Genomic DNA, 18,119 nt, shown 5'->3' on the forward strand with positions numbered 1-18,119 from the left:
CGACCATCGATCGGATTAAAATGCTTTTTATTGGACAATACGGAACATACGGATACTTCTGAGGGCCCGTACATAATTATAACAGCCGTGGCCATAGGGAAAGCACTTTATATTTGAAATATGAACGTTTATGTAGATATACGGGTCAAAAAAGAAGAAAATGCTAAAACTATTTTGAAGATCATCCATGATTGTCATATAATGACAGTCACGAATCAGGGCTAAGAGTGTCGACTCGTCTCATTCGTCTAAATGCATAAACACACTCACTCACTCGCACACATACACAAAAACGTATGACTACATACACACGGTTAATTAAACGCATATTTGTTTTGATACAGGCCACGAAATTACAAAAGTACCTTATCGAGTAATACTGCGTTTGATTAGCCAGCCTGGGTGGTTTGCCCAGCGTTGCCTAGCAACAACAGGACGCTTCAGCCTCATGTATTTGAGCGAGAATGACATGAAAACGTGTCGACTGGACTGTGAGTGACCGGTCAAACTGGTCTGTATGTATTTTAAACTGAGCAAACCCCATTGTCTGTATTCTAATGTTAAACCCATTATGACCTGAGGCCGATTTTAGTCACAAATGTCTTAAAATCCTAACAGTTTTCTGAAAAACTTATGTTTCTAAATTGGTTCTCAAACCTTTTCATGTCAAGGAGCCCCAAAAGTATTGGTCGCCGACCCCCTATCTCAACATATTTTGTTCCAGGGACCTCCAGAAGCAAAGATTTGAGTTCAAAATGTTTGCTTTAATAATATAGATATAAAGATGTGCACACATTTTCATAATATTTCAAGAATAGCAGTATCTACAAGCTCATAGCTTGGCACGAAGTGACGCGCTATGACTGTTACTGTATATATCTGATATTTTCGAAAGTATCAAATATGGTTAAAGTGGTTAATATAAAGTGACACAGATGCTTTCCCAGTCTTGATGGGTTCAAGGACTTCACCCATTTTCAACCTATGTTTATATAATTAGTCCTCACTTCTCACTTCATGCTCATTATAATATGGTATCAATTTTGTCTCAGAAGAGGGCTGTGGACAGTTCAGAAGCCTACCAGTGACATCATAGGCAGGTTTGGTCATTTCAAATTAGATTTACAATTTTGTTTTTATTAAAGCAAGAACTATTATCTTCTATTATAACAAAACATATGTTCTATGGTTTTGTGACTTTTAGGTGTTTATATTTGCAATTTGACATTTATTTTATTTATTTTCGTACACTTTGTTATCATGTCTTATTTGCGGCCATGTGAACTGTACAAGGCGTGCAGAACGATGTCTTTCTCCAAGAAGATCTGCAGCTGTTGAGCCGTCTACACTGCTATCAGTGAGGACGTTTAGGTTCATTTTACACACCTGTTCTGCTGACTTTGCTTAAAAAGTAAGTGTAAGAGTGTGTGTGTGTGTGTGTGTGTGTGTGTGTGTGTGTGTGTGTGTGTGTGTGTGTGTGTGTGTGTGTGTGTGTGTGTGTGTGTGTGTGTATAGAGAGATATAGATAGATATGTAATTTCAAATGGTATTTTTCCTAAAATGTTTAAAACAGTTTACATGAGTTTGGGTTTGGGAGAGAAAAATATTGTACATAAAAGATCAAATACAATATTATATATTAAAGACATGACATAAATATAAAAATGTGAGAATTAGTCAGCACCATGAAATGATTCAATATGTCTTTGACATGGTGTTTCGTCATGCCCATCATTGACATTGGCATGTAGCCAAATGGTTGCGTCACCACAAGAAGGTATATCACAACCAACTGCATCTGGTCACTTCACCAGTCCAAGATGATACGACTTACGGCTCTCTTGTGTTGCATTGGTAAGGCTTACAGAAGAGGCACAATGATGATTTTGTATTATTATTATTGTAATTAATTGTTGCAGGTATATTTTAGCAGTGATGGAAGAAGTACTCATGTTTCTTTTACTTAAAGGACATCATCGGTAAAAAACATATGTGAATGTAAGAACAGATAGCTTCTATTATAGCACAAAAGCTTGGAATTAGCTTTATATTAGCTTGGAATCCCCATCGATAATGTCACTGGTAGGTGTATGGTGCCATCTTATGAGCATTAATGAGGACCAATTATAAGATAGGTTGAAAATGGGTGAATTGTGTTACAGGTAAAAATCTAGTATTCACAATTTACTTGAGTAAAAGTACAAAAGTATTGGCATAAAAATATTCTTAAAGTTCCAAAACGAAAAGTAGTCATTTATGCAGGATTTCCCATTTTGTGTTCCAAATGCATAAAAAATCCTCTGAAAATAGCAGATCAACAAACTCACAACGCGTCATGATGCGACGTGTTGTGAGATTGTAGACCAACTATTTTCAAATAGCCTAAGTATATATAGGGCTGAAGTTAAAGTATGTTTTGTAATAATAATCAAAGTCAAAGTAACAACTAAAGTTGTTAAATAATTGTAGTGGAGTAAAAGTACAATATTTGATTAGAAGTAAAAGTATTGAAAATTGGAAATACTCGAGTATAAATAAAATACCTCAAAATTGTACTCAAGTACAGTACTTGAGTAAATATTCTCTCCACCACTGTATTTGAGGATTGTTACAACTGCATGTCTTCACTGTGTTCTAACTGCTCTTGTGGATTTAACTGTGTGCATAAGGATTGATTTGTGCTGAGGCACCCTTCAACCACAATGATAGGGTGGTAGGAGGCACCGAGGCTGAACCCCATTCCTGGAAATACCAGGTAAAATATACTTACATTTCACTACTGATTTGCTTGAGATCCTTCATCATTATCCATCAAGTTCACATCACAGTTGGAAAAGAACACAGGTTTATGATTTCACGTGTGCTGTTGCTGTAGGCTACCATTTCATGTATTTGAATTGAACGCAGTGTTTATAATATTCATTGTCTTACTAACCAATGTAACTGTGGTACAATCTATCTGTATTTTTGGGATTGCTGGCCCTGTAATATCTCCACATTATTTTGCATAGCATTTTCAAACAATTAATAATTTGTTGTGCTTTGTATTTTTGCTGTTTTGCTAAACATTAATCTAGTAGCCTCTAGTAGGCTCAGGCAGGTTGCCATGAATTCTGTCCCCAACTAATGATCACATTAATACTGTGGGCCTGGGCCACATGAATCATTATGACTTCTCACTTGTCGTATTGCCGCCTTGGCTACTTGAAATAATAAACATACTGTAATATCAGTTCATCCTTTCGTTTTATTGCCCTATTTAAGGGGTATTTGTTAGTAAAATGTCCCTTCAACCAGCTGAGTGTCATCTGTGTCCTAATGGTTGGTTGATATTTTATCCTCAGGTTTCTCTCCAACGAAACTATAACGAGGACGGTATTACCTACCACCACATCTGCGGAGGCACCCTTATTGAGGCCTTCCACGTCCTGACTGCAGCCCACTGTGTCGGGTAGGACTCTCGCTGTTCTCCATTATGTTTGAGTTAAGGAATTGTTATTTCAATACTAAATTCATTGTGTAAGATGTGTTAATAATCATTCTATTTATGGCTTAATTGTATATGTGTAAATAATCATTCCATTTATGGCTTAATTGTATATGTAAAAAAAAAGAGCCTATAACCCGATTTGTATCATATATTGTATCCTACTCAAAGTCTGGTTGATAATCAGTGTGTTTTTTATCCTTGTGTTATTGACAGGCCGGATATAAAGTACCGCGTGGTGGTCGGAGAGCATGACCTCCATAAAGATGGCGGCACTGAGCAGATCATTGACGTGGAAAAAGTTATTACCCATCCGGGCTGGACAGGTGCCGTTGGCAAAGGGTAAATATTACAACTTTCCTAACTTAATATCACCTAGTATTGACCAGGAACTGAAAGACAGTAAACTACCAATCAGAACTTAAAATGTTGAATCCTTACCAAGCATGCTGTGTTATTTTCTACACATTTCAGCTCACGGTGCAATTGCAAATGTTTTGAAAAGACTAAAGGTGGTACAGGAAGAGTGGGTACCTCGATGTTAAATTGGCATTTTTTTCCAAAATGTAAAACATTAAAAAAATTAACATGATTTGAACATGCACGGTGCATCATAAGACCAAAATGTACCCTTCAACTTCTTGTTTATGCCCCAAATGACTGGTTTTGTAGCAATTTGTAGCAATTGTAGAAATGAATGACGTCAGACCACTTTCGGTGCTTATTGCCTAATAATAGAGTTTAATATAAAATGTACATCGTGCAATGTACTACGAAGGTGGAAAAGTAGATGGTAACCTAGGCAGAGCCATGAGCGATTTTTGTAGCAAATTGGGAGAGAATTGGACAACTGCTTAATTGGCTCTGAAGTAGTAGTCCGTACGCAGACATACTTGAATTAGTGTGGAAAAAATTAGGCCTTAATTGCAGAATGTTCAAGCATCTTCTAATCATGTATACTTTACATAATCTTTTTCCAAATATGAATTCCACTCGGTTACTGACTAAAGTTGTTTGTTCTTCAGTAAGATGATGAGTATTCTTCTATTTGCCTTATAGAAATGATATTGCTCTGCTGAAACTGGCCAACAGTGTTTATGACAACGACTTTGTGGCAATGGCCGGCCTACCTTATGTTGATGAAATGCTGCCACACAAGTTCACCTGTTACATCACTGGATGGGGGCTTCTCGGCAGTACAGGTATATATTCTGCGTTTAACTATTAGGAGCAGTGGTTCAGCGTCTTGCTCAAAGACACAAATTGGGCAGGAGTCCAAATCGAACCTAAATGTTGTATCATTTGAACCTGCATATTTCTTTCTTTTTAGCTGAAAGCGGTTCAGCAGAAAAGCTGCAAGTGGCGCCACTGAAGGTGGTAAAGCACTCCATTTGTTCCATGCCTGCGTGGTGGGGAAGCCGGGTGTTGGAGTCCATGCTGTGTGCTGGAGGGGATGGAATCACCGCCGGCTGCCAGGTACTGCATGGAGCACAAAACATAGACAGAAAAACCATAGGCATAACCACTATGTGCATGTGGAAATAATATTCAGATTAAATGCTTAGAGGCATGTACACAAGGATTACTTTTATTTATCGTCCATATATAAACAGTTAAACTGGAAATCTCTGATCGCAATTATTCCATTCTGAATGAAGACATAGGCCTATAGAGGCTTGTCCACCGGGGTGTCCCGGTGGACAAGTGACGCATGTGCAATCTCTCCATTGTCCATGTAAATGCAGTCAATTTGAGGTTGACCACAACTCTTTCTTCTCAGGGCGACTCTGGTGGGCCCCTGAGCTGCAAGACTGAGGGTGTCTGGAGAGTGCATGGTGTGGTCAGCTTTGGTCCAGGTCCAATGTGTAACCTGATCAACAAACCCACCGTCTTCACCCGAGTCTCCTCTTTCATTGACTGGATCTACGCCGTAAGCCATGTTCTATCTCGGTGATTTAGGGCTGTCCTCGATTTAAGATATTCGTAGTCAACTTGACTGATAATCATAGGAATTTGTCAACTAAATCAGTGGCTCTTCTCAACCTTTTCTGGACCAGAGCCCACTTGAAAATCTCAAAAGGGACTAAGTGGATAAGTGTTCAGATGAGTGGGCCATGTTCATTTTCAGAGCATGTTCATTTTAATGATCAATCAATCGATTGTGCTCCAGCTTTGATCAATGGAACTAAGATAGTATATGTTCCTATTTATTGGTACCACAAAGAAAACATTTTTTTCAAATACAGTTAGTTATTTTACAATCTTTTTTGTATATTAATATTATCATTAGTGTAATCTTAGAGTTTTGCCAATTATTTGGGGTCCCACTTGCAATAATCTTTGCGGCCCACTAGTGGTCCCCGGCATACAGGTTGAGAAGCACTGCACTAATTGATCAGCTGACTTAATCGTCAAATTATGTAAAATAGTGTTTGTTGCATGCAAACATGCAGCGACCAGCCTTTTCAAGTCAGTGGTTGAGAACTTTTAACATTCTAATTTCAAAACGGCTTCTGACTATTGGCCTATAGACTTGTCCTAATTATAGGATATCGTTGCTCTCGGGCAGAAACCTTGTATTTCCATATTTCAAACTTGTATGTTTTTTTCGTAAAGTACTGCCCTAATTCGTCATACTACCGTGTCAAACAAAAGTAGCAAAAAATAGCTGATCTACAAGCTCACAATGTGCCACACTGTGACACGTTTGGGGTTTGTAGACAAACTATTTTTGAAATAATATTCTGAAAAGATTATATTATAAAGGTTTCCACCCGACAGTGACAATATACTCTATCTAGAGATTACAAGAGACGTGCTTAATTATTTTGAGGCCTACTGAGATTATAGTCTTGTTGGAATATTGAGCAAATTATTTACACTTTTGTTCTATTGATTAATCATTACTGGATTGAACAATAGAAAAGGTACTAACGCTGTCTGAATGAGTAGTATAATGTTTTAAACTTGATCATTTCTCATTTGTAAAAAAAAAGAAAAAAGAAAATGCCACTATTATCAGTTGTCTGAATTTGACCCTTTCCAATTTATTTGCAGGTAATAATGGGACCTGAGGAGGAATAAACAGGAGTAAGGAATAAAAGTAAAAAGTTGTAGAACACATCATGGTTTGTTGTTTCCTTCAAAGTCAACCTGTGAAATCATATAGATCAGGGTTCTTCAATTTTTTTTTTTAGCTGAGACAGAGATCGCCTTATACGTCTCCCCCATATGGCGATTTCACATTTTATGGGACATAAAAGTGGGACAGCTATACTTTGTAATAATTTAATATCAGCAAAATCAGTCATGTACATGTCCATAATCTATCTAAAATTCTAATTCAAATTAAGTATATATAGTTTATAGAACATAAAGTATACCAGTGGTATGCTATAGATTAGAACATATAGTATGCAGTACACTACAGTATCTACTGCACATATCGTTGCATATTGGCTGGCTGCTCAGACTGTATACTTTGCTCTGTGTCACTCTGAGAGAGCACTGCGGGCCACTCGACATACAATAAGTCGACAGACATCCATGAATACACAACCACCTAGTCACCATGTAACCACCTATTCACTTGTACTTTACTCGCCAGACATCCAAATGCAAATACACAATGTAGCCTATTCAATTCATCCTGTGATTATTATGAACTAGACCATACCCGTAGGGGGATATGAGCACCCAAAGTGTGCAGTTTGGCTCATGCGCTGTGAACAGACAGTTTATCAGGGATGGAAAGTGAGTTTGTACTCTGTAGTGTGTACACACACCACACGCACATCCCGTCGTGGAGGCACAGAACACACACAAACACCCGCGCATATACAGATCTAACAGACGGAGCCGCCCCCCGTCGCCAACACACACGAGCGAGCCGTCGCGAGCACACGCACGCACGCACGCACGCACGCACGCACGCACGCACACACACACACACACACACACACACACACACACACACACACACACACACACACACACACACACACACACACACACACACACACACACACACACACACACACACACACACACACACACACACACACACACACACACACACACACACACACACAGAGCCGTGCCCTGTCGCGAACACACACACACAAATAATGTTCATTCTGACATGTGCCTCCCCAACGTGCATGCACATGTGCGTGTCCACGCATACACGGCCGCGGACACAAGTTGTGGTGCGATCATCTCCCCCCCCCACACACACACACACACCACGGAGCCGTGACGCAGAATGGAATGTGGCTCCCTGCCGTTGCCATGTTCGCCTATTGTAAACGGTTTAGGGGCAATATTGGTGGTAGTGTGTTTCTGGCGTTGGTTGTGAAAGTGCAGTGATCGGCTGTTTGTATATGTGTGAAGGCGCTTCGTTTGGCCTTCTTTTCATAGACCTTGTTGCTTGTAGGGCTGAAAAACGGGCTTTGCAGTTGCGTTCAGATGGTAATGCTCAATGGCTGTGTGCAAAATCAGAGCAATTGCTCCAGCCACTGCGGAGAACCGGGCAGCTTCACCATGACACCACTACAGACAGACAGACAGACAGACAGAGGTTTGTCAAATTATAGGAGGATAGGAGGATGAAGAACAACTACAACAGACAGGATGTAGCAATTTACAGGTGAATGGCCTGTGAATTTGAATGTCTGCCCTTTGACCTTGTTGACCTTGTTGAGAATAGACAGACACCACAGTATAAAAACACACGACAGAAATGAATGTACTGACAAGTTGGATCTTAACGAAGTGCTGAAAAGCTTCTGTTTTATTGGGAATAATAAAATATGGGAAATGTGGGTGAAACAGCAGCTGCTTTCCTTGGTTCTGCATTGTCTGGAGGTATATTTTTGCCTTCCTTCCTTATTCCTAAATAAAGTGCTTTCTTTTTTTGTTTAAATTAAATGTGTCATGGAGTTCTTCTAACTTTTATTAGAGTAACCTTGACTTTCCCTTAAATAGAAAGACAGAAAATCACTTTTACATTTACAATGTGGTCTTTAACCAGAGAGCTACAGTATTTGTTGTCTTCTAACAACACATTACACAAGTGCTTATTGTAGTTAATTGAACACAGGAGTCCATTTGGATACATTATTTTGTACACTAGTCTGGAGCTGTCTAATCTGACGTCACTGTCCATGCCAGTGCCCCTGGGTGTTAATGATATGTAAAGGTTTGGTACTTATTGGAAGCCACATGAATTTGAGTGAGAATGACGTGAAAACGCGTTGACTGGACTGAGTGACCGGTCAAACTGGTCTGTGGTCTGGTATGTATTTTAAACTGAACGAAACCATTGTCTATATTCTAATGTTAAACCCATTACAACCTGAGGCCGATTCTAATATCTTAAAATCATAACAGTTTTCTGAAAAACGTATGTTTCTATATCAGTGGTTCTCAAACCTTTTCATGTCAAGGACCCCCAAAATGATTGGCCGCCGACCCCCCATCTCAAAATATTTTGTTCCAGGGACCTCCAGAAGCAAAGATTTGAGTTACAAATGTTTGCTTTAAAAAATATATATATATTCAAAGATTTGCACACATTTTCACGATGTTCATGTACAGCTGATCTACAAGACTCTTGTATATCTGCTATTTTCTAAAGTATAAAATAATGGTTAATTTCTAAAATGACACAGATGCTTTCCGGTTTTAATGGGTTCCAAGGACGACTTCTAGGGTTGCCACCTTTCAGAAATGGAAATACGGCGCGCGAGTGCATGTGTCGCCAGCACGCGAAATAATTTGCACGCAAAATAATTATTTTTTTGGGTGGATATTGTAACTTTTTTGTTTTGTTTATTGTTACTTTATTTCAGTCGCACACACACACCCAGCAGGGGTAGACAACCTGAGGGGGGGGGGGGGGACGTGCTCTCCGTGGGGAGACAGACAGCCGCACACAGGGACTACACAACATAAAACAAACTCAAGTTTATGACCATGACTACTATACACTGTGGTACTTGCTAAACAATAGAGACATACCTGCGCTGATGCATCGTGAGCAAACAAACACTGAAGCCCAACAGGCCAGCTTTGGTCGAGGAGACCAGTCTGAAGACACTCACACCAAACAAGAAGAGACACCTCCAGCAGGCAGAAGGAGCGCTGCTGAAATACTGCAGGCAATCAGTCCACTGATTAGTGGGAGGAGGATGGGCGGGGGCCATGGGCAGAGTGGGAGACGCCCATTCTGCTACATTAGCAACAATGAAAGCGCTAACTCTCATTGGTCGTGTCATGAGTATGAGCTGCTGAGCACCTTCCCAGACCCTATAGCAACAGATCAGCGTTGCCAAGTCTGTTTATTTACCGCAACTTTTGGATACAATTTTAGCTAATTTTTGGCTCATTTTTGGAGGTCGAATGGCTCATTTCTCTCACTATACTTGGCAGCACTGACTAACACACGCACAGCTGAGCTCTCACTCTCTCAGTCACAGAAGCAAAGAGACAGGACAGCACATAGATCGCCCTGTCATTCATATTGATTCCCCAACATTAAAATACGGAATGCATCTTTTAGTTTCCAATTACGGAACGATTCCGTATTTTACAGGACGGGTGGCAACCCTAGACGATTTCACCCATTTTCAACCTATGTTCATATAATTAGTCCTAACTAATTCTCATTATAATATGTTACCAATTTTGTCACTCTGTGTCTCAGAAGAGGGCTGTGGACAGTTCAGAAGCCCACCTACCAGTGACATCATCGGTAGGCAGGTTTGGTCATTTCAGATTTTTATTAAAGCAAGAACAATGGCTTCTATTATGGCATGCCAACTTTCAAGGAATAGAAAGCATGCCGTTTCTATTCGCTTGGATTCCTCACCGATGATGTCACTGGTAGACTGGGTTTCTTAACTGTCCACAGCCCTCCACTGAGACACAGACCTCAGGCCCCACAGGTAGACAACAATTGTACAATATTAGTCCAGGGGCCAAGCAATATTTTGGTACCACCTAAGGTGACCGTAAAGTTTTTGTATTTTTGTCTTCCTACATGTCTCTAGTTTATATTTTGGTATGATAACCCTTCCAATCTTGTAGCTTAATGGCAGTTATCACTACCTACCGGCTTATGTATCCGGTAGGAGACACAAAGTAGAATCTTTGTGTCTCCTACCGGAAATACAACCGGGCATCAAATTATTGCGACAAAAAACAAAATATATCCATGTATTCAAGGCTTCATGGGGTGTGCAATTGATAGAAAAAAAAAAAAAAATGGGTGAACTCCTCCTTTAAGTTTCCCAGGGGGACTCTCTACCCATTCAGCTATGACCACCCTAGACCGAAGGAGGGTCAACTTTTACAAGCTTATGGAAAGCAGTCTTTTTGCAAACACCAAAAATCTGAGAAGTTATCAATTGCACACCCCATGAAGCCTTGAATACATGGATATATTTTGTTTTTTGTCGCAATAATTTGATGCCCGGTTGTATTTCCGGTAGGAGACACAAAGATTCTACTTTGTGTCTCCTACCGGATACATTAGCCGGTAGGTAGTGATAACTGCCATTAAGCTACAAGATTGGAAGGGTTATCATACCAAAATATAAACTAGAGACATGTAGGAAGACAAAAATACAAAAACTTTACGGTCACCTTAGGTGGTACCAATTTGTGAAAATATCAGTGTTGGCCCCTGGACTAGGACCAATTATATGAAGATAGGTTGAAAATGTGTGAAGCCGTCCTTTAAGTATTTTGTTTGTAGTAACATATAATAATCGGTAGCTAAGTAGGACTAATTACATTTTAAAGTAACATTCATGAGCATATATTTGCGCAATTTGACATTTTAGATTATTCGTACACTTTGTTATCATGTCTTATTTGCGGCCATGTGAACTGTACAAGGCGTGCAGATCGATGTCTTTCTCCAAGAAGATCTGCAGCTGTTGAGCCGTCTATAGTACACTGCTATCAGTGAGGACGTTTAGGTTCATTTTACACACCTGTTCTGCTGACTTTGCTTAAAGTTTGGCCAACTGTGTCATTATCAGCTACCAATGAAAAAACAAAAAAGAAGTAGGCTAAAGAAAAACTCTGTTTACATGTCGGATTCCAGTTATTAAGTTGCTCAATTGATGAAAACACATGACATACCTAATTTATTTTGAGTTATTATACTTTATTGCGTGTGTGTGTGTGTGTGTGTGTGTGTGTGTGTGTGTGTGTGTGTGTGTGTGTGTGTGTGTGTGTGTGTGTGTGTGTGTGTGTGTGTGTGTGTGTGTGTGTGTGTGTGTGTGTGTGTGTGTACTGTATAGAGAGAGAGATATAGATATTCTATATGTCATTTCAAATGGTATTTTTTCTAAAATGTTTTTGTAAGTTAACATTTATTCTGTTATCCATGAGCTTTAATATACCTTTTGCAAATAAAGTAAAAATAACAAATAAAATAAATTATAATTGGGAGAGAAGAAATGTGTACATAAAAGATAAAATACGATATTATATATTAAAGACATGACATAAATATAAAAATGTGTCATAGTCAGCACCATGAAAAGATCTTTTCATGAAAAGAAGTGTTTCGTCATAGCCTGGTAAACCCCCCCTTCCTCCGGAAATCTCATTTGCATTTGATTTCACTCCTGAAATAAATTACAAATGAGATTTCCGGAGGGAGGGTTTACCAGGCTAGTTTCGTCATGCCCATCATTGACATTGGCATGTAGCCAGATGGTTGCATCACCACAAGAAGGTATATCACAACCACCTGCATCTGGTCACTTCACCAGTCCAAGATGATACGACTTACGGCTCTCTTGTGTTGCATTGGTAAGGCTTACAGAAGAGGCACAATGATGATTTTGTATTATTATTATTGTAATTAATTGTTGCAGGTATATTTTAGCAGTGAGGGAAGAAGTACTCATGTTTCTTTTACTTAAAAGGACATCATCTGTAAAAAAAAAAATGAATGTAAGAACAAATAGCTTCTATTATAGCACAATAGCTTGGAAATAGCTTTATATTAGCTTGGAATCCCCATCGATGATGTCACTGGTAGGTGGGTTTCGGAACTGTCCACAACTGTCCTCAGTAGACCATCTTATAAGAGCATTAATGACCAATTATAAGATAGGTTGATAATGGGTGAAGTGGTCCTTGTTAAGTGGTCCTTTAAGTAAAAGTATCAATACCGTCTTGTAGAAATACTCTGTTACAGGTAAAAATCTGGTATTCACAATTTACTTGAGTAAAAGTACAAAGGTATTGGCATAAAAATATTCTTAAAGTTCCAAAACGAAAAATGGGAAAAACTATTTCCCATTTTGTGTTCAAAATGCATTAAAAAATCCTCTGAAAATAGCAGATCAACAAACTCACAACGTGTCATGATGCGACCTGTTGTGAGATGTTGTGTAGACAGTGGCAGACTATTTTCAAATAGCTTAAGCATATATAGGGCTGAAGTGAAATGTTTTGTAATAATAATCAACGTCAAAGTAACTACTAAAGTTGTTAAATAATTGTAGTGGAGTAAAAGTACAATATTTGCGTCTGAGATGTTGTGGAGTAGAAGTAAAAGTATTGAAAATTGGAAATACTCAAGGAAAGTATAAATAAAATACCTCAAAATTGTACTCAAGTACAGTACTTGAGTAAATGTACAGTGGTGGTACTTTCCACCACTGTATTTGAGGATTGTTACAACTGCATGTCCTCACTGTGTTCTAACTGCTCTTGTGGATTTAACTGTGTGCATAAGGATTGATTTGTGCTGAGGCACCCTTCAGCCATAATGACAGGGTGGTAGGAGGCACCGAGGCTGAACCCCATTCCTGGAAATACCAGGTAAAATATAGCCTACTTACATTTCACTACTGATTTGCTTGAGATCTTTCATCATTATCCATCAAGTTCACATCACAGTTGGAAAAGAACACCGGTTTGTGATTTCACCTGTGCTATAGGCTACCATTTCATGTATTTGAAGTGAATGCAGTGCTTATAATGTTCATTTTCTTACTAACCAATGTTACTGTGGTAAAATCAATACAAATCTGTATTTTTGTGATTAATGTCACTGTAATATATTCACATTGCTTTGCATAGCATTTTCAAACAATTAATAATTAGTTGTGCTTTGTATTTTTGCTGTTTTGCTACACATTAATCCATTAGCCATACTAGGCTCAGGGCCGTTGCCATGAATTCTGTCCCAAACTAATGATCACATTAATACTGTGGGCCTGAGCCATATGAATCATTATGACTTTTAACTGTTTTATTGCCACCAAATAACATACTGTAATATGAGTTATTTTTTTGTTTTATTGCCCTATTTATGATGACATGAGAATATGGTAAAATATCCATTTATGTTGATTTATTTGAGTTGGATGATTATGATAAACTGAATGTATGTTTCAAGAAAGGAGGTGTAATTGTAAAATGGAGTCTAGAAACCCATGAGGGTTGGGCACGACACGAAAATCAATCAATCAATCAATCAATCAGCAGAGTGTCATCTGTCTCCTAATGGTTTGTTGATATTTTATCCTCAGATTTCTCTCCAACAAAACTATTACGAGGACGATAGTAGCTACCAACACATCTGCGGAGGCACCCTTATTGAGGCCTTCCACGTCCTGACTGCAGCCCACTGTGTCAGGTAGGACTCTCGCTGTTCTCCACATGGGAGCCCTTCTTAGACTTTGTAGAGAAGTTAGATTCCCAGTTAGTGGCTGAGTTTGATCAGCTCTCTACGTTGGTCACATCTTTTTCTTTTCTCTCCCTCCTTACCTTTTTTCTATTTTATTTATTTATGTATTTTTTATGTATTTTAAACTAATTGGAATATGATTAATCTAGTGTGTATATTATTTTGCACACAATGCCAACATGGTGTTTGTGGGGAGGGTGAGTGGGTGGCTGCGGGGGGGATTTTGGAATGTTTGAGTTTGTTATTTGTTTGTTATTTCAATACTGAATTAATTGTGTAAGATGTGTAAATAATCATTCCATTTATGGCTTATACAGTTAGACGTTTTGCAGACACTCTTAATCCAGAGCGATTTACAGTAAGCAAGGACACAAGATAATACATCATAATACACATAATACATCAAATGCATACAAATAGTAATCTAATAATAAAGTAATACATAAGTAAACCAATAATCTAATAATAACTAATACATATGTAAACCAAGAACCTATCATCAGCCTACATCAGCCTACATTGAAACTATAGGATGCCAGGTCAACAATGACCTATACAGTATGTAAAATAAAAAGAGTCTATAACTCAACTTGTATCATATATTGTGTGTGTGTTGTATAACCTTGTGTTCTTGACAGCCCGGATGGCAAGTACCGCGTGGTGGTCGGAGAGCATGACCTCTATAAAGATGGCGGCACTGAGCAGATCATCGACGTGGAAAAGGTTATCATCCATCCGGGCTGGACAACCGGTGGCGTCGGCAAAGGGTAAACATTACCACTTTCTTAACTTAATATCACCTATGTAACCCTTGAATATTGAATAGGAACTGAAACACAGTAAACTACCCATCAGAACTTAAAATGTTGGATCGTTACCGAGCATGCCGTGTTGTTTTCTACACATTTCAGCTCACAGTGCAATTGAAAATGTTTTGAAAAGACTATAGGGATACTGGAAGAGTGGGTACCTCGATGTTAAATTGGCATTTTTTTCCAAAATGTAAAGAATTTAAGAATTTGAAAAATTGTCTTAAGTAGGCCTACATGATTTGAACATGCACAGTACATCATAATAAGACAATTTAACCTTCAAGTTCTTGTGTATGCCCCAAATGACTGGCTATACAGGTTTTGTAACAATTGTAGAAATGTTAGGCCTTAATTGACAAATCTTCAAGCATGTTCTAACCATGTATACTTTACATTATTTAAAACCATTTTCCTAATATTTATTTATTTTACATTTTGGAGAAAAATGGCAATTTAACATGGAGGTTCCCACTCTTACTTGGTGCCCACTCCTCCAGTTACCGACTAAAGTGGTTTGTTCTTTAGTAAGATGATGAGTATTCTTCTATATTTGCCTTATAGAAATGATATTGCTCTGCTGAAACTGGCCAACGGTGTATATGACAACGGCTTTGTGGCAATGGCCAACCTACCTTATGTTGAAGAAATGCTGCCCCACAAGTTCACCTGTTACATCACTGGCTGGGGGCTTCTCGGCAGTACAGGTATGTATTCTACGTTAAACCCTTCAGTGGTTCAGCGTCTTGCTCAAAAATGTTGTATTTGAACATGCATATTTCTTTCTTTTTAGTTGGAAGCGGTTCACCAGACAAGCTGCAAGTGGCGCCACTGAATGTGGTAGAGCACTCCATTTGTTCCCAGCCTGAGTGGTGGGGAAGCCTGGCCTTGGAGTCCATGCTGTGTGCTGGAGGGGATGGAATCACCGCAGGCTGCCAGGTACTGCATGGAGCACAAAACATCGACAGAAAAACCATATAAAGAACCACTTTGTACATGTGAAAATAATATTCAGATTAAATACTTAGAGGCATGGACACGTGGATTACTTTTATTTAGCGTCCATATATAAAACAGTTTAATTGGAAATCTCTGATCGGAATTATTCCATTCTGAATGAAGAAATATTGTCCATGTAAATGCAGTCAATTGGAGGTTGACCACAACTCTCCTTTCTTCTCAGGGTGACTCTGGTGGGCCCCTGAGCTGCGAGACTGATGGTGCCTGGAGAGTGCATGGTGTGGTCAGCTTTGGTCCAGGTGGAATGTGTAACATGGTCAACAAACCCACCGTCTTCACCCGCGTCTCCTATTTCATTGACTGGATCTACGCCGTAAGCCATGTTCTATCTCTGTGATTTAGGGCTGTCCTCGATTTAAGATATTCATAGTCAACTTGACTGATAATCATAGGAATTTGTCAACTAATTCAGTGGTTCTTCTCAACCGACAATATACTGTATCTAGAAATTACAAGGGACGTGCTCATAATTTTTCAGGACATAATTCAGCATTTGAACCCATAAACAATTACTTTAATTAATTAACAAAGTCTTGGTCGATTGAGGCCAAATCTGCAGATTAAATGAGGCCAAATCTGCCGATTAAACGATTATTCTGAGGCCTACTGAGATTATGGTCTATGGTTGGAATATTGAGCAAATTATTTATACTTTTGTTTTATTGATGAATCATTACTGGATTGAACAACAAAGGTACTAACGCTGTCTAATGTTTTAAACTTGATCATTTCTCATTTGTAAAAAAAAAAAGAAAATGCCACTATTATCAGTTGTCTGATTTTGACCCTTTCCAATTTATTTGCAGGTAATAATGGGACCTCAGGAGGAATAAAAAGGAGTAAGGAATAAAAGTAAAATGTTGTAGAACACATCATGGTTTGTCGTTTCCTTCAAAGTCAACCTGTGAAATCATATAGATCAGGGTTCTTCAACTTTTTTCAGGTCAAGGACCCCTTAGCTGAGACAGAGATCGCCTTATACGTCTCCCCCATATGGTGATTTCACATTATATGGGACATAAAAGTGGGACAGCTATACTTTGTAATAATGTAATATCAGCAAAATCAGTCATGTACATGTCACATCATAATCTGTCATCCAAAATTCTAATTCAAATAATTTATATAGTTTATATAGAACGTAATTGAGCGGTGTAGCCGCTCCTGCAAGTGGGGTTGGGACCCATGACCCATCCGTCGTGAAAATGTGTCTTTCACTGTACTGTGATTGGCTGATAAGTATTCAGACCCTTTGCTCAGTATTGTGATTGGCTTGCGAGATGCGTGATGAAATTCATAACCTATAAATAGCACCAGGCACTTCAAACTTTTTTAGCGGCGCTAGCCGCTCTATACCTTTAGGTATAGAGCGGATATTAGCCCTCTATGCCTGGCTTTTGCGTCAACGTTCTGATTGGTCAGGTGCGCCAACGTTCTGATTGGTCAGGTGCGTCAACGTTCTGATTGGTCAGGTGCGCCAAAGTTGTGATTGGTCACTATTCATGACATCACTATGATGTCATGAATATAGAATTCGATGTCTATATAAACGATGACAATGACTTCATCTTATTATTCATTTGGCTAAAGTCTCCGTCTAGGTAAGTTATTTAAAGTTAATATGACGAATAGAAAGAGAAAGATACAAGAACAGATGAAGGGTGAATGTATAGAAAGTCTGAGTTCGGGACCCAGTCATCCGTTATGACAGAATGGTTTGATAGAGACGATCGAGAATCCAAGAGTCCGTTAAGGTTCTGATTGGTCAGGCCCGTCAAGGTTCTGATTGGTCAGGCCCGTCAAGGTTCTGATTGGTCAGGCCCGTCAAGGTTGTGATTTGTCAGGCAAGGGGACTATTCATGACATCACTATGATGTCAAGGTTTATTTTTTATTTCCTCATGTTTTTTTTTGTATATATTTTTATTTGGCTAAAGTCTCCTTCTAGGTAAGTTATTTAAAGTTAGATCCTCAATTTAACTTTATCTGTCGTCGACGCTCTGATTGGTCAGACCCGTCAACAAAGTGATTGGTCAAGCTTCACATGACACATGGCTATAAACACATTATAAACACATATCGAT

General features: G+C 38.8%; 2 protein-coding genes across 2 annotated transcripts; both read left to right on the top strand.

The window, feature by feature from the left end:
• Positions 1–1,820: 1,820 nt before the first annotated feature.
• On the top strand, positions 1,821–6,571 carry LOC311039115 (chymotrypsin-like elastase family member 1; the record flags this gene model as incomplete). The annotated part of the gene is made up of 8 exons (XM_084048756.1): positions 1,821–1,854; positions 2,670–2,755; positions 3,345–3,451; positions 3,704–3,829; positions 4,547–4,683; positions 4,818–4,963; positions 5,268–5,417; positions 6,545–6,571. The coding sequence occupies 8 exons, from the start codon at positions 1,821–1,823 to the stop codon at positions 6,569–6,571; spliced, it is 813 nt and encodes a 270-aa protein (XP_083904882.1).
• Positions 6,572–9,516: 2,945 nt separating this feature from the next.
• Positions 9,517–16,869, top strand: LOC311039116 (elastase-1-like; the record flags this gene model as incomplete). The annotated part of the gene is made up of 8 exons (XM_084048757.1): positions 9,517–9,700; positions 13,251–13,336; positions 14,050–14,156; positions 14,846–14,974; positions 15,581–15,717; positions 15,810–15,955; positions 16,200–16,349; positions 16,843–16,869. 8 exons carry the CDS (start codon positions 9,517–9,519, stop codon positions 16,867–16,869), a joined length of 966 nt encoding a protein of 321 aa, XP_083904883.1.
• Between the last annotated feature and the right edge of the window lie 1,250 nt (positions 16,870–18,119).

The sequence above is a fragment of the Gymnoscopelus microlampas genome (genome assembly GCF_963454915.1).
Source record: "Gymnoscopelus microlampas genome assembly, chromosome: 22".
In the NCBI taxonomy this organism is placed as follows: Eukaryota; Metazoa; Chordata; class Actinopteri; order Myctophiformes; family Myctophidae; genus Gymnoscopelus; species Gymnoscopelus microlampas.